Source organism: Bacillus rossius, chromosome 13, assembly GCF_032445375.1.
Source record: "Bacillus rossius redtenbacheri isolate Brsri chromosome 13, Brsri_v3, whole genome shotgun sequence".
NCBI lineage: Eukaryota > Metazoa > Arthropoda > Insecta > Phasmatodea > Bacillidae > Bacillus > Bacillus rossius.
The window spans coordinates 1,598,087-1,622,786 of record NC_086340.1 but is presented as its reverse complement, the minus strand read 5'-3'; the positions used below and the strand labels follow the sequence as shown (position 1 = coordinate 1,622,786).

Genomic DNA, 24,700 nt, shown 5'->3' with positions numbered 1-24,700 from the left:
TCATAAATAACATTACAAATAATTCACACATTCATAATGGAAGCAATGGCCTCTTCAATTCTGTATCTCAACTCGGCACTCTGCGGAACATAGAAGTGATCTTGATCTTAAATATAGCCCAAAAAGAAAAAGAATAGCGTGGCATTATGTTAGGTGAACGTACAGGCCAGCGAAAAAGAACTCTGTCGTCTCGACCATTACGACCAATCCAACCACTGTCGCACAAACGAAATGCACGTGGAACTGAAACTACAGATTTACTCTCAGCAAATTGTGGGACACAAAACGCTTTACTCTCAGTATTCGCCATTTTGTGCAGGTGGCGCTGCAAGCGAGAAAAACAACAAAGCAGACTAGCGCATGCGTGTATCTAAAACTTTGAGTTAGGTACTCTTTAATTGTGACCTTGAACGAAGACTCTACAACGCTTACAGTTGATACTATTAAAATTTATAACTGAGATATTCTTTTATGGACATAATGTAATTTTGTTTGTAGTTCATATATTTATAATATAATCTAAAGAAATAGTTAACTCAAGCTTCTGAGTGCAGCTGGGGGCCTATCAAGAGAAAAATTCTTATTACTTAATGAGTTAATGCAGTGGTGCCCACAAGGGGGGGGGGGGGGGGGGTAACGACGCAGACTGCGTCATTAAAATTTCAGGGGGGGGGGGGGTGGTTAAAAGACGAGAAAAATGTATATATTATTTACATAATTATAACTTATAATGTGAAAATACGTTTCTGGTGCTTTGCTAATTGAAAGGGATCTTGTAAATCAAATTGGCAACCCCGCACTTTCCTCAACAAAAGCAGTTTGGCATCTGTCGGTTCAGGATGGAAATATTACCTGATATGACCAAAATTATTATTAGAAAATCAATTTTAATTAATGCAAAATGTGTTAAAATATAATACTAAAAAAGTATAATATTATAAAATAATTGAGTAAATCATTGAGAAAACGGCATAAAAAATTTCGGGGGGGGGGGGGGGGGAGGGCGCATCATTAGGTTAGGGGTGGAGGTGAGTCATAGTGTTTGGGGGGGGGGCATTTTGGTTAATGAGTTAATGAGCTACAGAATGAAGCATGCAAAGTAAACTACAATGGCATGTTGCAAGGATGGAGACACCATGTTAAACGTCTTAAATAATTGGAAGAAAAAAAAACAGTACATATTAAAAGTATGTTTGAAAACAACAAAGTCACCACCAGATGCTATCACAAAAAAAAATTTATGTATTTAGAACGAAAGCAAATCAAAACTTATATTTTTTATGACGATATGTTCCTAAACTAAGGGGGTAGGAACTAAACTTCTATCCTATTCGTGACCATGATGCTAGAAGTGCAATGCAGCGTTTCAGAATCCCTTTCGCCATTTTTACGTCAGGTTTGGAAAACGAACGTACCTTCACTTTAAGTTTTATGCTAGTTTGAGGAACAATTAACTAACTTCCACGTGTAGTTTCCGTGGTATTTGCTAGTGGTGTCGCATGCGCCCGTCATACTGCGAGGCCTGAGCTGCGTGTACGACGCTCGCGGTATCAACACGAGATGCGCTGTATGTCAGTAGTGGGGCGCGGTGGTATCTGCAGCAGAAGAGAAACACCAGGAGAACAAGAGAATACGAACGCGCGCTGGCGTGTTCGCGCGCAGAGGACACGCCATTGTTCCCGGGTTGTCGCTGCGACCGGAGGGCGTAACGCCCTCGTGTGCGTGACGTCACTCACTGTCGACACGAGCTCGCGAGGAGAGAGTCCAGAGCTCTTGTCTCCCTGTCCACGTCACACACACACACACACACGAGTCATCCGAGACCACACATTATCTTCGAATGACCTTGAACACCTCTATGCACAACTTTAATATTAAATTATTCGTATGCGTGTATTATTATAATTTTCGCTCTTTTACCACCGTTCGTGGTTGGGGAATTTGACGACTAAGTATGGCGTACTGATCTTCAGTTCTTCAAACCTGCTTCACAAAAATGTAAAAATGTTCAGTGAGTCGAGAATATCAAGCGGACAAGGTAGGCCTACAACAGACATTATATGCGTACATGTATGTATACATATACACACAATGTAAAACTGATGCCGTTTATATTTATGATTAGTATAAGAAGTCAGTAGCGGTCGCACGGGGGATTTATCCCCCCCCCCCTTTTCTCAAACCTGGGACGTTATGGGGGGAAAATGCAAGATCTCGGTGAATGCAGTATGTTATTTTATTTTTGAGTGATGCGATTTGACTGTTACAACACCTGGAATCACAAACCACAAAGGCAGTGATGCATGTGAAGAATGATAATGTAACTGTCCAAACCATTTGTGGTAGATGTAAAATTTTTGAAAAAAAAAATAAAATTAAACCGCCACCTGAAATAATTTTTTTTTATTCACTATCGTTCCCGTCAGATCAGCTACTACAGCTTCGTCAGAAGCCCCAAGAGAATATTACGTGGAATGTTACTTCCCACAATTTATGACGCTCAGTTGGGCAATTATTTCTGAGAGAAACTTTTGATGTAATGACAGTTTCTTCGGATTTTACTAACAAACGGTTCTTGAGAATCGTGACTCATGACCAACACGCGGTCTCCATCAATCAGTAGATAACACCGAGCAGCAGCGATACGAGCGATACGAGCGAGGAGTATAAGTACCTCCGTGGTGGGGACAGGTCAGTACTCCTCTCTCTCTCTCTCTCTCTCTCTCGCCATGGCAGCCAAGTTCGTGCTTCTGCTGGCCTCTGCGGCCCTCTTCGCTGCGTGCTGCGGTAAGAACACACTTCCACATATTCATCTTTGAATATATATACTGTATAGAAGTCGCGAGTGGATAGGATTTACTCTACGTTTTTCAGGAGCGTATGATGAGCAGCTTGGGAACTTCACCGCTGCAGTGCGCTGCCGTAACGCCCTGTATCGTCTTAGTTGTTATTTACACGTTAGAGCGCAGCAATGTCGCCCGCTGTCATTCCCCACACCCCCCATCTACCATTCACTGCAGCTTAAGGTCGTTCAGAGGGAGGGGGAAGGGGTGTTTGAAGAGTTCGACACTTGTCCGCTAGGGACCACCACGAGTCGATGCCCTAGAGATGGTGGCGATTGCGGCGGTGAATTAACCAACTACCTCAAAACCGTATTAGAAATTTTAACCTGGGCTGGCGACTTCTATACAGTATATATATTCAAAGTATTCATGCTCAGCAGAGTTTTTTTCTCGCAAGAATGGTGATTCTTCAGTTCTTAGGCTCACGCAGGGGCTGGGGGGACCCCTAGGTCCAGGGCCCGTTTATTTTTATCTCAGTGTATGAAATAAAAAATAAATACTCGCTTGTGGTTATTTTAAAGTAAAATAATTTTATAAATAAAGCTTAGTTTGGACTTATAAAATAGTAACCGTAATTATACCCTGTATTTTCAGGTTAAATAACATTCTGAAAAGAGTGTATGAAAGAAATAACCTTGTAATTATAATGTAGCACGTGACTGTAAAATTGTGGGGGAGGGGGACGTCTCCGATCCTGGTTCCAGGGCCCGTGATCGAATGTGGGGGGCATGGGCTCATGTATCTGTGAGTGCAGTTTCTAAGATCCGCGAATGTTGTTGGAAAACTCTTGTCTCAGTGTTCAAATGTAGATTTAAAACAATTGACAATAATCACTGCGACTTAGAAGCTGCTACTCACTACCTACTACTCGCGCAGCAGCGCTCTACTTGGGTAGAGTGTGTTTTCATTATTTACCATGCAGGAGAGGTAGCATGCATCATGTGCTAGGAGGGGGATTAGCCAGCCACGGCAACTTTTAGCCATGACTAACTCCCCTCACTGACTATTCTAGACTAAAACTAGATAAGTTGGGCCCAAGTAAAACTTGCATATACACATGGGCGCAAGCAGTTTGGTCACGGGAAACAGAGGGATGGTCCACGAAGAAGAGTTGGACAGGGCAGAAAGCAGCTACTAAGCAAAGGGGGCGGGAACTTGGACATTTATGTCCGCATTATAGTTTTGGGTGGCACTGGTTTTTCAGGGGACGACTTTCCGTCGTTTCCCTCCAGGTTGCCAGCCGGCGAATGAACAAGGGCCTCATGCACCATCTTTGGAAGCCCGTCGAGATACTTAGTTACCTGTCGAGTGCGTTGCATCAGCAGGGCGACCACGGAAACTCTTCTAGTCTCATACCGGCGTCTCGTGATTTACTGAATTGAATTTGCTTTCAAGATAGTCTCACTCCACGCACTTAAATACATTATATACACTCCAAACCGCCAGATTCGATGCCAACATTTATCCCGCGTATTTCTTACAAGTTTCCTTTTTTTATCCCTAATTTACTACTTGTTCTTAAAGATTGTAATTAATTTGTGTACCATTAATATTTATGGGGCCGACCGTTATAGGAACTCATACTGGCGTCACAAGCGAGCCACGGGGCAGACATGGCGGGGGTTGGCGTCGCGCATGCTAGATGCGTGGCGGTGAGGTCTGGTGGACGAGCCACAGGCCGCTGCGATGGGGAGTGTTACCTCCCGGAGGGCCAGGTAGCACTGGTGCAGCATGACCACAGCAGGTAGCACTGGTGCTGCTTGTCCGCAGCAGGTAGCACTGGCGCAGCATGTCCACAGCATGTAGCACTGGGGCAGCATGTCCACAGCAGGTAGCACTGGTGCTGCTTGTCAGCAGCAGGTAGCACTGGCGCAGCATGTCCCCAGCAGGTAGCACTGGGGCAGCATGTCCACAGCAGGTAGCACTGGTGCTGCTTGTCCGCAGCAGGTAGCACTGGCGCAGCATGTCCACAGCAGGTAGCACTGGGGCTGCATGTCCACAGCAGGTAGCACTGGGGCTGCATGTCCACAGCAGGTAGCACTGGGGCAGAATGACCACAGCAGGTAGCACTGGGGCTGCATGTCCACAGCAGGTAGCACTGGGGCAGCATGTCCACAGCAGGTAGCACTGGGGCTGCATGTCCACAGCAGGTAGCACTGGTGCAGCATGTCCACAGCAGGTAGCACTGGGGCTGCATGTCCACAGCAGGTAGCACTGGGGCTGCATGTCCACAGCAGGTAGCACTGGTGCAGCATGTCCACAGCAGGTAGCACTGGGGCTGCATGTCCACAGCAGGTAGCACTGGGGCTGCATGTCCACAGCAGGTAGCACTGGTGCTGCTTGTCCCCAGGTGCCAGTGTCCGCGACTACGTGAACTGCAAGTCGCAGCCCGGAGACTTGCTGCTGTACCAGGACAGCGTGTACAAGTCCTCCAAGTACCTGCAGAAGGTCACCCAGGAGCTGGCCCTGTCCACGGGGAACGCCGTCATTCACTGCATCACCGTCATCAACTCCAAGCCCTCCACGCCGGCCGCTGACGTGAACATCCTCGGCGGCGGAGTTGGGTTCAACTACGTCCAGCTGCAGTTCGTGTCCCAGCGGAGCCACGGCATCCACTACAACGTCTCTGTCGCCGGCAAGTGAGGCCCGGTGAGTGTCTCAGTCCTTCATTCCTGCGTTACTCTGTTAGCTACCCTGTCTCGGCGGAGAATACGTCACCGGTTGGCACTAGATATTTGAAAACATTGCATAGCTCATTACTAAGGGCAGGCATTTTTCGCGAAAAGATCTGAACACTTATTAGACTGGAACAAGGTATACCCGCAACCTGTGGTTTCTTCCTCGTGATTGGCGGCCGTCTGGCGAGAACAAGTCGTTGCCTTATTTGACCGAGCCACTCAGGACGCGTTTGCTTCCGCACTGAATCACTGTAACTGGTGATCTAACAATCGACATGTACTTACCTGGAAGACAACTAGCCCAATCACAAAAACACAGACGATGCTATAGTGTTTTAACCTTCATCTAGTCTCGAAATCTTTTCGCGAAATCTGAATGCCCCTACTCATTACCTAAGATTTCCTTCTTCTTTTTTTTTGACATGGTACATGATATGGCAGTATTTCTGATATTGATAGTAATTGGCAACACCTATTAATTTTTCTTGTGAAGTAATTGGCGTATTTTTAAGAAAGATTGTATGTATAGTTATATTATTAACATTTACTGTTTTACAAGCTCAGAAAATCTTTTTTGTTGTTGCCCCTGCTATCTGAAGGCAAAATTTCACAAGTAAATAATGAAATTTTTTTATTTAGTTTCTAGACCTTTTCGGAAAAAGGGGGGGGGGAGGGGAATGATAGTGTCCGATTTAAATCTATTTGTTTTCTATTCTTCCGCAATTTGCATTGCGCACTTTGCATTCCTTTCGCCGCTCAAGACAACATTTGTGGACTAGGGAGCCTATCATCTCTATTGAAGTCGCCCAATTAACATGGGCGATTATTCCACTCCGACGATCAAGTAAATTAATTTTTTTTTTGTTAATGTCAATTTATAGAAATTTCAGGATATTTAGGAATTTGATTTGTGATAACGAAATTTAAGTTTGTAACCAAAATGAGATATGCAAACGGGATACAAAGCAGTCATAGGTTCCAGATGCAGTAATTAAGGTCTTGTCTTGGAAACTACATGTACTTAAACTTTTTTTATTGATACTTTTTTTAACACAGCGTTTATTTATACTAATTATTGTGTATTTTATTTTTTCAGGAACAGCCACTACCGAGCATAACTTCTCCATTTTCCCCCCACTTACAACGAAGAGCCATATTATTGGACTGAGTTGAGCTCTTTGTGTTTGTATTGTAATGAAATTAAAATAAACATTGTTTACCTAAACTATTTGTACCTTATTTTTATAAGTATACTAAAATACAGAATGTGATAAATGAAGGTAACCATAACTTGTGTTGACAACACAATACGGCATTGTAAACAACTGTGATTCCTCTCTAGACATTAGGTACTTATGGGAACAGTTTACCTAGCTTTGAAACGATACACTTACAAATATTTTTAAAAAAATAGAAAAAAAATTGTGTACTCTCTTTGTATATACGTATACATATAATTAAATAAAAATAATAAGAACAAAAATGCAGTAATTTTCCAATTATATAAATGGTATAATAGCAAAAGGCGAGAGTACTAAATATTTTTATAATGTTCTAATAAAATCAATGCATTATACACCAGATCTTGTGGTAAGAGTCATCAGAGTTGTAAACATTATACCTATGAAAAAAATTTTATATATGAAGCGCAAAAATTCCAAATGTATGTGGTCGCATATTAAGTCTTTGGATATAAGTAGTATATGGTACTACTTTTGATAACGCCATGAATGTCTGTGAAATAGTACAGTCCAATCTAAGATACGTTTTAAGAACGCTTCTTGTTTTAAAGTCTTTTCCACACATATGTTTGTTCTTGGAAGATAAGCGTATTCCACAACATGGTTATCAAGGAAGAAGAATATTGATAAAAGTTATTTTAGTCGGCAACTTATATCTATGTATACTGGGAAATTACGAGGGTTGACTGAAAATTTTGCGATCTCAACATAAAAATGGCAGCACTCGTCAACAAAACTGCGAAGTGGGAATCAGCTCCAAAGAATGCAAATACTGTTCCTTTGGCCGGGAAATTGAGGAAGACTGTTTTCTAGGATAGTCATGAAACTATCTTAGGCCTAATAAGCTATCTTGAAAAAAAAAACATGACAGGAGCATACTACGCATCATTACTTGACAAGCTGCAGGAAGAAATTGCAGAAAAGGAATTATATTTGCATAAAAAAAATGTTTCACCAAGACAATGCACCAGCTCGCACCTCAACGGCTGCCATGGCCAGTGGCGTAGCCAGGATTTGTGTATGGGGGGTGTTAAAAAGCATGGGCTTTAAATATTTGTAATGGTAAAATTTGTATTAATTTTAATATGAAATTTGTTTGAGTGATGAATAAGAAATTAATTACAGATTTGGAGCTAAGGGGGGGCTGGGGTTGAACCCATAACCCCCCCCCCCCCCACCCTGGCTACGCCCCTGGCCATGGCGAATATCTTCGAACTGCGGTCTGAACTCCTTGACCACCCTCCCTACTCACCAGATCTAAACCCAATTTTGACTTTTTTCCCCTATGCTAAAAGTTGCGCTCGGATGACAGATTTCTGTCGAGTGAGGAGGCCATCACGTTCGTAAACAACTATTTCGCAGAGACTCACGCAAACGATTACTAAAAAACAACTGCACGTCCAAAATTGATTAAATCTCAGAGAATATATTCCAAAGTATACGCAAACACATTCCAAATTTTCATTGGCGAGTGCTGCCATCTTCATGCCGAGGTCGGATAATTTCCAGACAACCCTCGAACATTCGCAGAATTTCACTTGAATCGCACAATCCAGCAAATATTTTAATAACTCGCATTTATTCAAGTATAACCGAGTTATGTTGTTCGCTAGTACAGCGAGAGCTCTTCAGTCCGTTATTCTATAGTTCGGCACATTCCGTTATCCGGGATGTGGTACTAATTGAACCACACACGTTCAGATTTATTTTCCCGGGGGTACTTAATCTTGGTCTCCTGGTCTCCTCACAGCGCTGACCGCTGCTACACTTCGCTCAGGGTTCATCCTTACATTCCAGTCTACATTCCAGCACAGCGTTTCCTGGTTTGAGCGGGTTGCAGAGCACATTTTAACACTTGGTAATCGATACACAGAAAACATTTTTATGCACTTTTTTCAAAAGATTCCTTCGGAAACAATTTGCCATGAACTAATAATAATTTGTAATATTACAAGAAAACTAATTTAAATTGTTACAACACATAGCTATGGTTATATTTTCATGTATTAAATACGGTTTTTTTGGAAACAATTTATATAAAGTCGCACTTACGAAAAAATTTTAAATATTGTTTGAAGTTTAAAACAATCACAATTTTTTTTTTTTTAACCGTGGGAAAGGTAATCGCATATGTAACAATTGGCCTTTTAATTTTTTTTATCATGCTTATAAATGCGCGAACGGTTTGAAAAAATAAATTTTAACCATTGGAGGTACTGGGACAACACAGAGCATAAATGCTCGGGTAATAATCCGAATCCAGTAAGTATTTTGTAGCGGTGCAGTTGTTTTCCCTCCCAAGCTCGCTAGTCCGGCACGGCGTGGTCCCGGTGGAGTGAGGAGGGGGGAAGAAAGGCGCCCAGCGAGCGTGCACGCGACAATGGCGGGGAAAGGCGACGCGACAGCCGCGACAGGCGCGACAGCCGCGACAGCCCGCGACGAGCTGCTATAAAGCCCCGTCGCTCGCCCTCCGTCGCTGCATCGCCAGGAGTCGTCCGCCACGTCCTCCAGGCCAGGTGAGCCAGAGCAGAGATGCCGCCGTGACTCCACGTTGCCTTCCGCGACCGCTCGCCTGAGACCACGAAGACAGTCCTGACCGCGACAACTGCTTTGTGGTGTCCCATAACTCAACGTCAAGTCGATAACAGCTGATAGCCCAGTAAATTGCTGTTCTGAATTTTAAAAAAAAAAAATGTTGTTTTCGAATTAAAGGGCAATTTTTTTAAATTATTAAATACCCACCCGGCACCAAATTATCAGATACTGAGACTAAACATTTTTGCTACGTGATCATAAAAATAAAATCCCACATGTTAATTAAAGCAAACGTGTTAGTTGTTACTGTGTCAATGAACGATGCTGGGTTGCAGCCGTGTGAGACGACCTTGCAGCGCGTGTCCCGGACATGGCGGCTCCCAGCGCCCTGCTGGCGCTACTAGCGCTCCTGGCGGCCGCGAGCCTCACCGCCGCTCGACTGGACGACAGCGCGCCGTCCCAGCCTCTGGCGCGGGTATGTAGTCCTCTATGACCAGCTCTGTCGAGTGCAGCGGCGAATACAATACTGCCTGGCACACGTCTTACAACATGTGCAAGGTTTACTTTGATAGTGTAACGCCCCTCGTGCCGAAAAAATTATATTATTTCAAATTAATTAAAAACACATTGGAAAGTGCTGGGCAAAGTATTAAGAAAATTAAAGTTAATTACTAGAGGGGACACGAGGCGGCGAACAAGACAAAATTTACACTCCCTGCACACTAGTAACTTGGGAGTTCGTGGATCGTTATGTAGAAGAAGGTATATGATAAATAAATACGCTATATAAACAGCTTGGTCTATAGGTTTCCCTGGTTTATTTTTACGAGGTTTTGTTTTAGCATTTTTTCGACATGATAATAAAAATCTTAGTAATTAACAAAGTTAAGGGGGCGCCCCTACATTATTTAAAACAATACATATTACACCTTAACAAACAAATGATTACATTAACAAAATTTCAAGTAAAGCACCAAAATTTGACTCTCCCAACGATTACATATATTATTAGTTTCCTTGATTTTACGTGTTCTTGAGGATTACGTTCTTAAAGCTCTGCTCGCTGGTATATTTTAATAAATTTAGTTCCTTCTATGGGCGCTAGGACAACAAATATAGAATCAAACAATTCATTTTTTTGGAAAATATAATAATTTAATAAAGTAACCAGAAGCATATATATTTTTTAATATAAAAAAGTTTAAAAATTTTAACTTCTACATTAAGTTTTCCTTGTGGGAAGACCTACATGTTATGTTGAAACGTTCCTTTGGTAGTTAGCTAAATGTTTATACCTATATTTTTACCAAAAAAAATTCAGTGTATTTGGTAGAAAGGACAGAGAGCCACGGAGGCAGGACCTGTGTCCTCAGGAGCGGCGCCAAGGAGCGGCGGTGTCCTTCGTGCAGGCGGGCCGCAGGAGGCGTCCCGCCCCCTACAGGCCGCCCTCGCCGCCCCCGCCGCCGCCCGCCGCCTCCGACCGTTCGGGCCGTTGTGAGTAGCCGAGTGCCCTCTTCACTGGTACCCGCCGCGGACCACCCTGTCCCGGTGGTTGAAGCATTACTACTGCCAGCCACGCATATTCCCACACACTGGCTTATATAAGTGTGTGTCTAATCGAATTGCATCGAGTCATGTACAATTGAAAATTCCGAAGTATAAGCACTGTTTGTAGAAATTTTTTTTTTCTCTTAAAGGTGAGGCTTTAAACCACCTGCACAGGGTGAAGAATATAAATAACATAAATAAGAACAAATAAATAAGAAAATAAGAATATAAATAACATTCATAAAAAAAATTGGTTGTCTGTAAAGTCGGTTTACGGACGATAGTTTAACGTGACAACGTCATAACAAAACATTGATGAAATGATTGATCCAGAAGAAAAGGAAATATCATATTCGGTCTGAGACTGAGCCGTAATAGGCTTCTGCAACCAAACCATTTAGGCATTAAAAATATTATATCTATTCTTTGAGGAAGTAATTTTTTTTAATTTGAATCATTTTTATTGCGACGCTGACCGCAAGACCACGAGGCCATACATGATAATAAGTAGTTTAAAATGACATATATATATATTTATTTATAAAAATTTTGTTCACGGTAGGGGAATAATATTATTTCTTTTTAATAACTCGATTTTATAACAAATACGCATCCCAAATACACCAAACTTATTTATAAGGTGTTACAATATTTTTTAAAACATTGTGCAAAAGATTCCGGTTGTAATTTGAATTATTATGTGTAACTGTAAAACACCATTGTTGGTTCAAAACGTATTTGAATTTTCAACATTACTTTTAAATAACCGTACCGATTGTGCTGAAAATCGGTGGACGATCGTTAAATTACATAATATTAATAATTCAAACGACGAAACTATGATTAAAAAGTCAAATCGATGGTTGTTCCAATCGAGTGGAAGAGAGATGCCACGCATGCGTACAATGAGCAAATAGGACACATCCGTAGTGGGACATCCGTAGTGGGACACTTTTTCGTGCGTGCAGCCGGCGTTCATCGATTTATTAGACGTTGTCACGTCAAAAAAAAAAGTTAAACTCACGTGAGGCGGGGCACACGCCTCAAAGCAGTCGCCAAGAGAGTGAAAGAGGACTGGTCCGCTACTCGGTGGCTGGGGGCAGAGCGAGGCAGCTGGGCTAGTACAGGGTGTTGTTGCAGTCCTGCCGCTGTTCACGGTGGTGCAGTTCGCCAACCAGGGCTGCGCCGCGGCCTCGGGAGACAACGGCACCTGCCTCACGGCGGCAGAGTGCGACAGTCGCGGCGGCACAGCCAGCGGCCCCTGCGCCGGCGGCTACGGCATCTGCTGCGTGTGTGAGTGTCATCTGCTGCGTGTGTGAGTGTCGTCTGCTGCGTGTGTGAGTGTCGTCTGCTGCGTGTGTGAGTTTCGTCTGCTGCGTGTGTGAGTGTCGTCTGCTGCGTGTGTGAGTGTCGTCTGCTGCGTGTGTGAGTGTCGTCTGCTGCGTGTGTGAGTGTCGTCTGCTGCGTGTGTGAGTGTCGTCTGCTGCGTGTGTGAGTGTCGTCTGCTGCGTGTGTGAGTGTCGTCTGCTGCGTGTGTGAGTGTCGTCTGCTGCGTGTGTGAGTGTCGTCTGCTGCGTGTGTGAGTGTCGTCTGCTGCGTGTGTGAGTGTCGTCTGCTGCGTGTGTGAGTGTCGTCTGCTGCGTGTGTAAGTGTCACCGGTCACTGTCCAGACGACAACACACCACCGGCCCGAGGCATGGTTCATTGCCTAGGTGCAGCAGAGTCACACACTTGATAACACTGACTGACAGACAGCACAGAGCCTAACCCGGAGCGTCTAGAAGCGTGACATTTCGCAAAGCAGTCCCTTATGCGATGCTGGTCAGCACTAAGGAAATATATATATTTTTTTTTTTAAATTCACCCCCTCAGGGATGGAAGTTTGTCACTTTTGAAGTTATAAATATGGAAGTTGGTGTTTTAGACTTCTGTTTATAAATACAAGTATTTTGTATCAGAGTTTTTTTTTTTTTTTTGTAATTCTTCAGAAATGAGGAGCAAATACATTCCCATCGGAAACACGGCTTGATTTCCAAATAAAATTATTTTGATTAGTCTTTTACAAAAAACTTTTCTCAAGTTAAAAAATTATTGGCAGGCTCAGCAAAAAAAATTTGAAAAAAAAAAACAAATTGGTAGCTAAAAAATATTATTTTTTCTTTGGTCACTAAAAATTGTTTATCACAATTTGTTGGATGACTGTTGAATCAATGGAATGTATGTACTGTAAACTACTGCTTTAGGCAGCTAAGCTCAACACAAAATCATTTTCAACCCCAGCAAAAGTGCACCGCACGGAGCAAAGAGCTGAATTAATGGCCCGGGAGGCAAAAATTTATTTAGTTAGTTTTGCAGTCATTTTTCACGTATTTGTAATAGTTTCACCTTTTTCGTATTTTGAGTAATTTCTGTGTTCTTTCACCTCACCGAAATCTTAAAATTTACTTAGTATTTATTATAAACATCGGTAATATACTGTAAACTGTAACTTAAAAATATTCATTAAAAAAATTTTATTTAATTTTTTTATTAGTATTACACATTCCCACAGTTAAATGTAAGCAATTAGCAGTGTCTTGTGATATGTAGTTATGTTCTAGTTCTTATTTTCACCATGCATATTTAGAGGTTTACAAATATAGAATATATAATCATTTTAATCAGTAAGCTCAATTTTAAATGGTATTAGTATGAACTACATATGAAATAACAACCTGTGAACTCGTCCCAGCAATAAGTTAGAACTACAGAGTGAGGAGGAGGGAAATGATGCAGTGCTGGTGGTGGGTTGGCAGTCCTGGCGACCTGCGGACAGATGACCAGCCAGAACTGCACCTACTTCGTGAACAGGGGCTTCCCCTCGCCCCAGACCGCCACCGGCTCCTGCCAGCTCACCATCAACAAGGCGCACCCCGACATCTGCCAGTACAGGTCGGTACTGCCAGTCCGTGTGGGTGCTGTCAGCTCATGTAGGTACTGTCAGGTCATGTGGGTGCTGCCATTCAGCTCATGTGGGTACTGTCAGATCATGTAGGTACTGTCAGCCCATGTGGGTGCTGCCATTCAGCTCATGTGGGTACTGTCAGATCATGTAGGTACTGTCAGCCCATGTGGGTGCTGCCATTCAGCTCATGTGGGTACTGTCAGATCATGTAGGTACTGTCAGCCCATGTGGGTGCTGCCATTCAGCTCATGTGGGTACTGTCAGATCATGTAGGTACTGTCAGCCCATGTGGGTGCTGCCATTCAGCTCATGTGGGTGCTGTCAGCTCATGTAGGTACTGTCAGGTCATGTGGGTGCTGCCATTCAGCTCATGTGGGTGCTGTCAGATCATGTAGGTACTGTCAGCCCATGTGGGTGCTGCCATTCAGCTCATGTGGGTACTGTCAGATCATGTAGGTACTGTCAGCCCATGTGGGTGCTGCCATTCAGCTCATGTGGGTACTGTCAGATCATGTAGGTACTGTCAGCCCATGTGGGTGCTGCCATTCAGCTCATGTGGGTGCTGCCAGCTCATGTGGGTACTACCATTCAGCTCATGTGGGTGCTGCCATTCAGCTCATGTGGGTGCTGCCAGCTCATGTGGGTACTGCCAGCCCATGTGGGTGCTGCCATTTAGCTCATGTGGGTGCTGCCAGGTCATGTGGGTACTACTATTAAAAAAATAACCGCCCAGACAAACACAGTGGGTTAAAAAACAACGAAACAGTTTCAAGAATAACAGTAATTGCAGATAACCCTGAGCGCACTGTAAACACAGGCGGCGCAGTGCTACGACCTGGGGGGCCAGGTTCAAAAACTGGAGTAACACCTGGAAGAACCTGGTGGGTGCCGGATCACACAATGTGCCTAACCATATAATTTCTGATGCCGGATTACAGACCTGCCGCTGTCCCTGTAAGTGGGAGGAACGCTCGGTTGAAAGGCCGCTGCGGGTCCCCCCCCCCCCTTTTATCCTTCCCAGTTTCCAACTGTGCAACTTTACAAACCTCACTATTTAGAAACCATCAAAAGATAGGGGCAGGCAATTTTCGCAAAAAATCCTGAACGCCTATTAGACTGCAACATGGTATATCCGCACCAGAGGTTTATCCCTCGTGATTGGCAGCCGTCTGCGAGAGAAGTTGCTTACGAGTTTGCTTCCTCACTGAGTTCCTGTGATTGGTGTTGTGACAACCGACATTCACTTGAAGAAACTCGCCCCTTAACGAAAAAATTGACGATGGTATAGTGTTTTAATTTTCAGCTGGTCTCGGAAACTTTCCGCAAAATTTGCACGGTCCTATCCAAAGATTGTAAGTGTTGCTGTGGCCGTACGCCCCGTTGTGCGTGCCGCGTAGCTTGTGAGACCCGCAAAGTGGACTGCCAACATGTATGTGTGGACTCTCCCTCCCTCGACTGTAGGCCAATCAGTAGATACCTGAAAAAGTTCGCGGGTTCATTTCTGTTTTGCTAAAATTCAAATAATTATACCTTAGTGCTGCTTCTGTCATTGGTTCACTGTTAATCTGGAGGACTGAGGGCCAATTAGAGACCCTCACTCATAGAAGTGTCGAATCACAGGCCACCCAGTCGAGACGACTCACAAGTCAGCAGCCAATGAACAGTTGGCATTTGCCCGAGTGTCTAGAGGATATTGTAGTCTATCCTAAAGGTCATTGAACCCGCGAAATTTTCAGGTCTCTAACAATCAGCCAGCAGCCAGCAGCAGCGCCGAGCCTCTCTGGACGTGGAAGTGGAGGGTGAACAGCGGTAGTCTCGCCCCCTGAGGTCCGGCCTTGTTGCAGGCTGGACTTTGACCAGTTCGTGGTAGCCGGACCCGAGGCGGTGAACCACGTGTGCAGCAGCGACCAGTTCATCGTGTCTGGCGGCGGCCGCGCGCCCGCCATCTGCGGCACCAACACGGGCAACCACAGTGAGTACCAACACGGGCAACCACAGTGAGTACCAACACGGGCAACCACAGTGAGTACCAACACGGGCAACCACAGTGAGTACCAACACGGGCAACCACAGTGAGTACCAACACGGGCAACCACAGTGAGTACCAACACGGGCAACCATAGTGAGTACCAACACGGGCAACCACAGTGAGTACCAACACGGGCAACCACAGTGAGTACCAACACGGGCAACCACAGTGAGTACCAACACGGGCAACCACAGTGAGTACCAACACGGGCAACCACAGTGAGTACCAACACGGGCAACCACAGTGAGTGCCTCGCCGCGCATGAAGAGGGAGCAAGCTCACACCAGACCATGTCAGAAAAAAAAGGGGGTTGTCTGTAAAGTCAGTTTACGGACGATAATTTTACGCGATAACTAGAGACCTGTAAAATTCGCGGATTCATTTCGCGATAGGAGAGAGTCCAAATACTATTGACATTACTTTGCTTCAGTGATTATGCCACAGTTTATCTGAAGGACTCTGGGCCAATGAAAAATCTTTAACAGAAGAATTAGCGGATCACGATCATTCCAGTCAACAGGTGTTACGAGTCGGTAACCAGTGAGCAGATGTAATTTGCACGGGTGCATATAGGATCATGGAGTCTATCCTTTAGGGATTTGAAATCGCGAATTTTACAGGTCTCTAGTGATAACGTGATAAGAAAACATTGATGAAAAATTGCATACTTTTTTTTCAATTTAAACAATCTGTTTAAATATAAACACAAACAATTAGTTTAATAAAAGCCCCGCCTTAACCTGTTTGATATTATAGAAGATTTTCTCGCACGGTGGTTGGCCGGTTCTCGCACGCTCGGCTCAGGCGGAACGTGACAATTTTTTCGTGCGTGCAGCCGGCGTTCATCGATTTATAAGACGTTATCACTAGAGACCTGCAAAATTCGCGGTTTCGATGGCCTTCAGGATAGACTGCACATACCCCTGTACACTCGGGAAAATAACGCAAGTTCATTCGGCTGCCGACTTGTAAGTCGCCTCAGCTGGTTTGTCTGTGATTCGATCCTTCTTTGGTTGAGGGTTTATAACTGGTTGAGATTCGTCCAGATGAACAGTAAACCAATAGCAAAATTATCTAAGAGGTATATGTGTTTGAATTCTAGCCCTTCACCGAATGGATCCGCGAATTTTGCAGGTGTCTAGTTATCACTTCAAAAAAAAGCCTAGTTATTCGTGTGTACGGCAACAAGAGTCCCTGAGACGCGGCCGCCATGTTGCAGTGTACGTGGACGCGGGAGCCGGCCCCAGCAACCCCGTGACCTTGACGATGGTCACCAGCGGACCCTCGCTGGCGCGCACCTGGAAGATCAAGGTCTGCCAGATTCCCTGCAGCGCGCTGTACCGCGGTGAGCCAGCCGCGCCGTCACTGCAGTGCTGTGGACAAGAGGGTGTTTCTGAACCACAAAATAAAATGTACTAATAGGTAGGGACACCTGTATTTCGCGAATACATTTCGTGTCAAGATATTTCACAAAATATTGTAGCTTTTCTCCTGTGGTTATTGGCTGAGGTCGGTGAGAGGTGTCGTCCCGCTCTTGACGGGGCCGATGAGAATGTGGTCACCGTACTGCTGCACCCTCACAATTTGCCATGACTCTTAGAAAAAGCTACAGTGTTTTGTGAAATACCTTTACATGAAATGAAATCGCGAAATACAGGTGTCCCTACTAATAGGGGATTAGGCCTGCGTATGGCAATTCTAAATATTTGGGTACCGTTTTGGTTTCACATGACACAACACTTAGCTCCGGCTACTTGTAGGAGTCAACACCTGTGAACTTGTGTAGTCCTCGCGTGAAATAATAAATTATTTCCCCGCGGCGCTTACAGACCAGAGTCTGGAAGATTTGGTTTATGTCTAGACATGCCAAATATTAGGATAAATAGTTCAAAATTAGTATTGTATCAAAAATATGGGAGAAACCAACATCGCGGGGCCTAATTCCCTCGCGACGTATGTTTGGACGTGCGCCATTGCTGTTACAATGAACGTAATAGAGAAACCAAAAAAAAAATTACAAGAAAAAAAACATCATCATGGTCTGTTTAAGCCTGAGGACGGGAACAGATCTCTCAGTCACTTCACAGGAAGTCTGCTGTGTTCATCTGTTCTGTCCCATCGCCGGGTTCGCCTGCGCGTCTCTGTGTTGTCGTGTTGTCAGCCACGATACGTCACAGAGAAAAAGGTTTGTTTGAATCAAACAAATATTTGTTTACATATGGCGAAACAAATATTTACTTGTTGCAACAAAATATTTTGTTAGCTAAACCAAACATGGTAAGTAACAAAATTGATTTGTTACACCTAACCAAATAAACAGTTCAGTTGACAAAATCATTTTGTTGAGTCAACGGAATCTTTCTCACTACAAAATATTTGTTTGAATTAACAAAATATATTTATTTCGCCATATACAGACAAATATTATGTTGAGGCAAACAAACCTTTCTCTCAGTGGATGGGTACGTCCATCCGCGGAATGTAACGTGCAGTCTACGTGTATAACTGTTTGTGTTCCCCGTGACGCGGTGTGCAGCTGACGACGGCTGCACGCAGTTCTTCACGGGCGTGTCGGGCCAGATCAAGTCCTACAACTACGACCCGGGGGCGGGGCTGCAGCTGTCCAACCAGGACTACTCCTCCTGCGTCAGGGCGGAGAGGAACTTCTGCGGCATCCAGTACTCGTCCTGTCCGGACCCCGGTGAGCGACAACAATCCCTGGGGGGCACTCGATCTCGTGCCTAAAAGGGGTTGTCTGTAAAGTCGGTTTACGGACGATAATTATACGTGATAACGTCCTTTATAAACAGTTGACAAAACAGTTCACGTGTATCTTTGAATATATATACTGTATAGAAGTCGCCAGCCCAGGTTAAAAATTCTAATACGGTTTTGAGGTAGTTGGTTAATTCACCGCAAGCAATCGCCACCATCTCTAGGGCATCGACTTGTGATGGTCCCTAGCGGACAAGTGTCGAACTCTTCAAACACCCCTTCCCCCTCCCGTTGAACGACCTTGAGCTGCAGTGAATGATAGGTGGGGGGGTGCGGGGAATGACAGCGGGCGACAGTGCTGCGCTCTGTCGTGGTTGGCACCCCCTGTGTCACACCACCACAAGTCAGACACCCGTCTGGGAACAGCCTTAAACACTACACGTAAATTCTTAATCTTTTTCAAATTATTATTTTGCGGGCTGCTCCAATAAACGGGTGCCCCAAAATTCTTAAGGAAATTATTCAAAGACCTTTTGGAAAAGGAAGAGAAAAGAGTAATAGTATTTAAAACGAAAAACACGTAATTACTTAAAATGCCAAAAACTTTAATAGGACTACTTGCGCATGAACATGGCAGGCAATTTAATTGAAGACAAAATCTCAAAAAGATTACAATAATACCTATAACCTTTTGCCCTATAGAACTACAGAGGCTTTTAATAGAGCCACGTTTTAGTATATACCAATAAATAAATACTGTAATAAACCCATAAATAAAATCAGACATTGATGAAAAGCTGCTCCAAAAATATATATATATATATGTATATAAATAATGAATTACAATTCTTTTTAAATAAAAGTTAATAAAAATAAATGTCACTCTAAAATGTCTTAATTACACCCGGGTGATTTTTTTTAATTTTCGACGCTTCGCGGCAAGCATGATACAAGGTTCGTTAAAATTGGTACCACGATGGAACATACACTCGAAGTTGTGGGCAGGGTCTTTTTGCAAAAGTTATTTTTGAATTATTCACTCTTATTTTGGCAAAGTCCAAATCAACGACCCGGGATTACAGGGGCAAAAGTTCTGGGCCGGAATCACTTACTTGGACGAACGATGTACGTTGAATCACACCCCGGACCTCCTGGCCTGGAGTTTAGCGGGCTGTAATTTAGCAGAGGTGCTAAATGCTTCATATTAACTCTGCAATCAACGGAAAATGTAGCGTGAACTCTTCTTCTTCTTGGCGGCACCCGTGACGACGTAAGTATTCCCCAATGCTCAATACACGTCAGCTGATTTTATTAAAAAAGTATTCGCGAGCTTGCCCAGGCCCAATACCACGAGCCATCATCGCGCCCGTTACGCCCGAAGCGCACACACGCCACACGGCGATCAGCTGACGACACTCCGCCTACAGCTCATTCTGTCTTTTTTCTTGACGTATTTCCCCCACCACCTTATAGCCTTGGAACAGTCCATTTGCATGCTCACAGCGGGGAAGCGTCGCACACAGTATTTTGATTGAAAGTCCAAAGCGTTATTATTAAATATTAAGAAACTAAACCATTAACATAAAAAATAACATAATATAAAAACATATTTAAAAATAAGATTTACAAAACTTATAACAAACCAAAAAAAGAAAGGGGCAAATATTAAAACTAAAATTACGTAACAGCCATAATTCAAAATTAATTAAAATAAATCTAAAATCAAGTGGCCATGCCGCCTATGGCCACAGCTCTAACGTGTAAATAACAACTAAGACGATACAGGGCGTTACGGCAGCGCACTGCAGCGGTGAAGTTTCCAAGCTGCTCATCATATGCTTCTGAAAAACGTAGAGTAAATCCTATCCACTCACGACTTCTATACAGTATATATATTCAAAGCGTGTATGTAGGTTGTGTGCTGCCGCTGTCTCTCTTCTACTCGGAAGCATCGGCCGATGGAGTGGAAGAGAGACAGATGCGTCACAAGCCGATCGTGCTTCTCTATCGCTTGTTCCGCGCTCTCGCTTGCACGCTCGGCTCAGGCGGAACGTAACAATGAGTCATGATTTTTTCGTGCTTGCAGCCGGCGTTCATAGATTTATAAGACGTTGTCACGTCAAAAAAAAGTTATATTATGTGCAAAAAAACAAGAAATATTAAAACCAAAATAACTTAGTCTGCAACCCCATCAAGTGCCATGTTGAGGCTTCCATCACAGCAGCCGGCGTGGCCATAAGGTCGTCCTGCACGCTAGCACTGGGTTCTTTCTCGCCTCTATGGCTGGAGCGAACAGGCATGCCAACTGCAGCTCTTCGCGATTAGGTGGAGGGAAATAATATGCATCAGAAAACAACGACAACAAACACATTTCTTGGTCCACGCCTATCTCCTCTAGTTTTGCCAATGAAACTTTACACTTACATCACAGCCGCATCAAATTGCTTGATTATTTTTCATATTTATTCCTATTTCCAAAGTAATTAACAAGTGGTCTTTCGCGCCCTGCGTCACGAATAACTTCTTGGCTTCTGGATTGCGTGTCTCAGAGTGCCTCATTGCATCCATCAAGGACACTTACCAACTGGAGTTGGTCACCCTTGATGATGACGCTCTAGAACACGAGGCACTTCATCACTTACAACAATGTGACCACAGTCCAGAAGCCAAGAAGTCGTTAGTAATTGTTTAGTAGTGTTCAATTTTCAACTAAAATCAAGATTTTTGAAAATCTAAGTTGGTTTCTGTTTCCGTAAGAGCACCCATTTTTTTTTTTTTTTAAATTATATATGTGACTTGAAGTAAACAAGGGTAATGTCTTCTATTTTTTTTCCCTACGCTGATGATTGAAAAAAAAATTGCCAAGAAATATATTTCTAGCAATTAAAAATGTTTAAGCACTTATATATAAATCTTAGTTGCGTACCCCCCTGGTGGATACCATCATACTCTTCTGCTGTAACAAGGACAAGGCGTCTCAATGAGCGCGCGGGCCTGGTTCGCCCGTGTTGCAGTGAACAACCGCACGCAGGCCTTCACGCTGACGGGCAACACGCGCCAGGGCCCAGTGGCGGCCAGTGTGGGCACGCTGGGGCCCAACTCGTGCACCTCGGACTGGCTCATCATCCCCTGCGCCTCTAACGTGGGCCGCGTGCAGCCTGCGGGCTCCAGCACGTGTGTGGACCGGCTGTGTGGCGGCACCTTCAACACCGAGGCGGGCAGCCTCACGCCCTCGGCCGTCGTCAGTGAGTGCTGACTCCTGGTGTCTCTAGCACGGGAGCAACACTTAGTAGCTGCGGTAGCTCTAGCACGGGAGATAGACCTGGTATCTGCAGCTCTTACACGGGAGATAGACCTGGTAGCTAGTTGTAGTGTCTTACACGGGAAATAGACCTGGTAGCTGCAGCTCTTACAAGGGAGATAGACCTGGTATCTGCAGCTCTCACACGGGAGATAGACCTGGTATCTGCAGCTCTCACACGGGAGATAGACCTGGTAGCTGCAGCTCTCACACGGGAGATAGACCTGGTAGCTAGTTGTAGTGTCTTACACGGGAAATAGACCTGGTAGCTGCAGCTCTTACAAGGGAGATAGACCTGGTATCTGCAGCTCTCACACGGGAGATAGACCTGGTAGCTGCAGCTCTCACACGGGAGATAGACCTGGTAGCTGCAGCTCTCACACGGGAGATAGACCTGGTAGCTAGTTGTAGTGTCTTACACGGGAAATAGACCTGGTAGCTGCAGCTCTTACAAGGGAGATAGACCTGGTATCTGCAGCTCTCACACGGGAGATAGACCTGGTAGCTGCAGCTCTCACACGGGAGATAGACCTGGTAGCTGCAGCTCTCACACGGGAGATAGACCTGGTAGCTGCAGCTCTCACACGGGAGATAGACCTGGTAGCTGCAGCTCTCACACGGGAGATAGACCTGGTATCTGCAGCTCTCACACGGGAGATAGACCTGGTAGCTGCAGCTCTCACACGGGAGATAGACCTGGTAGCTGCAGCTCTCATACGGGAGATAGACCTGGTAGCTGCAGCTCTCACACGGGAGATAGACCTGGTAGCTGCAGCTCTCACACGGGAGATAGACCTGGTAGCTAGTTGTAGTGTCTTACACGGGAAATAGACCTGGTAGCTGCAGCTCTTACAAGGGAGATAGACCTGGTATCTGCAGCTCTCACACGGGAGATAGACCTGGTATCTGCAGCTCTCACACGGGAGATAGACCTGGTAGCTGCAGCTCTCACACGGGAGATAGACCTGGTAGCTAGTTGTAGTGTCTTACACGGGAAATAGACCTGGTAGCTGCAGCTCTTACAAGGGAGATAGACCTGGTATCTGCAGCTCTCACACGGGAGATAGACCTGGTAGCTGCAGCTCTCACACGGGAGATAGACCTGGTAGCTGCAGCTCTCACACGGGAGATAGACCTGGTAGCTAGTTGTAGTGTCTTACACGGGAAATAGACCTGGTAGCTGCAGCTCTTACAAGGGAGATAGACCTGGTATCTGCAGCTCTCACACGGGAGATAGACCTGGTAGCTGCAGCTCTCACACGGGAGATAGACCTGGTAGCTGCAGCTCTCACACGGGAGATAGACCTGGTAGCTGCAGCTCTCACACGGGAGATAGACCTGGTAGCTGCAGCTCTCACACGGGAGATAGACCTGGTATCTGCAGCTCTCACACGGGAGATAGACCTGGTAGCTGCAGCTCTCACACGGCAGATAGACCTGGTAGCTGCAGCTCTCACACGGGAGATAGACCTGGTATCTGCAGCTCTCACACGGGAGATAGACCTGGTAGCTGCAGCTCTCACACGGGAGATAGACCTGGTAGCTGCAGCTCTCACACGGGAGATAGACCTGGTATCTGCAGCTCTCACACGGGAGATAGACCTGGTAGCTGCAGCTCTCACACGGGAGATAGACCTGGTAGCTGCAGCTCTCACACGGGAGATAGACCTGGTAGCTGCAGCTCTCACACGGGAGATAGACCTGGTAGCTGCAGCTCTCACACGGGAGATAGACCTGGTATCTGCAGCTCTCACACGGGAGATAGACCTGGTAGCTGCAGCTCTCACACGGGAGATAGACCTGGTAGCTGCAGCTCTCATACGGGAGATAGACCTGGTAGCTGCAGCTCTCACACGGGAGATAGACCTGGTAGCTGCAGCTCTCACACGGGAGATAGACCTGGTAGCTGCAGCTCTCACACGGGAGATAGACCTGGTAGCTGCAGCTCTCATACGGGAGATAGACCTGGTAGCTGCAGCTCTCACACGGGAGATAGACCTGGTAGCTGCAGCTCTCATACGGGAGATAGACCTGGTAGCTGCAGCTCTCACACGGGAGATAGACCTGGTAGCTGCAGCTCTCACACGGGAGATAGACCTGGTAGCTGCAGCTCTCACACGGGAGATAGACCTGGTAGCTGCAGCTCTCACACGGGAGATAGACCTGGTAGCTGCAGCTCTCACACGGGAGATAGACCTGGTATCTGCAGCTCTCACACGGGAGATAGACCTGGTAGCTGCAGCTCTCATACGGGAGATAGACCTGGTATCTGCAGCTCTCACACGGGAGATAGACCTGGTAGCTGCAGCTCTCACACGGGAGATAGACCTGGTAGCTGCAGCTCTCACACGGGAGATAGACCTGGTAGCTGCAGCTCTCACACGGGAGATAGACCTGGTAGCTGCAGCTCTCATACGGGAGATAGACCTGGTAGCTGCAGCTCTCACACGGGAGATAGACCTGGTAGCTGCAGCTCTCACACGGGAGATAGACCTGGTATCTGCAGCTCTCACACGGGAGATAGACCTGGTAGCTGCAGCTCTCACACGGGAGATAGACCTGGTAGCTGCAGCTCTCACACGGGAGATAGACCTGGTATCTGCAGCTCTCACACGGGAGATAGACCTGGTAGCTGCAGCTCTCACACGGGAGATAGACCTGGTAGCTGCAGCTCTCACACGGGAGATAGACCTGGTAGCTGCCGCTCTCACACGGGAGATAGACCTGGTAGCTGCAGCTCTCACACGGGAGATAGACCTGGTAGCTGCAGCTCTCACACGGGAGATAGACCTGGTATCTGCAGCTCTCACACGGGAGATAGACCTGGTAGCTGCAGCTCTCACACGGGAGATAGACCTGGTAGCTG

The 24,700-nt window shown here is 45.4% G+C and overlaps 2 protein-coding genes across 2 annotated transcripts in view; both read left to right on the top strand.

The window, feature by feature from the left end:
• Window positions 1-2,687: 2,687 nt before the first annotated feature.
• On the top strand, window positions 2,688-6,746 carry LOC134538629 (uncharacterized). Its single transcript, XM_063380064.1, has 3 exons — window positions 2,688-2,787; window positions 5,194-5,492; window positions 6,618-6,746. The coding sequence occupies exons 1-2, from the start codon at window positions 2,730-2,732 to the stop codon at window positions 5,484-5,486; spliced, it is 351 nt and encodes a 116-aa protein (XP_063236134.1). The 5' UTR covers window positions 2,688-2,729; the 3' UTR covers window positions 5,487-5,492; window positions 6,618-6,746.
• Window positions 6,747-9,667: 2,921 nt separating this feature from the next.
• LOC134538576 (uncharacterized) overlaps window positions 9,668-24,700 on the top strand; it is a 34,237-nt gene continuing 19,204 nt past the window's right edge. Inside the window, exons 1-8 of the mRNA XM_063380000.1 lie at window positions 9,668-9,772; window positions 10,671-10,791; window positions 11,986-12,138; window positions 13,641-13,776; window positions 15,634-15,761; window positions 17,038-17,163; window positions 18,355-18,519; window positions 21,548-21,778. Coding sequence (XP_063236070.1) covers window positions 9,668-9,772; window positions 10,671-10,791; window positions 11,986-12,138; window positions 13,641-13,776; window positions 15,634-15,761; window positions 17,038-17,163; window positions 18,355-18,519; window positions 21,548-21,778 — 1,165 coding nt within the window. The remainder of the gene's footprint in view (window positions 9,773-10,670; window positions 10,792-11,985; window positions 12,139-13,640; window positions 13,777-15,633; window positions 15,762-17,037; window positions 17,164-18,354; window positions 18,520-21,547; window positions 21,779-24,700) is intronic.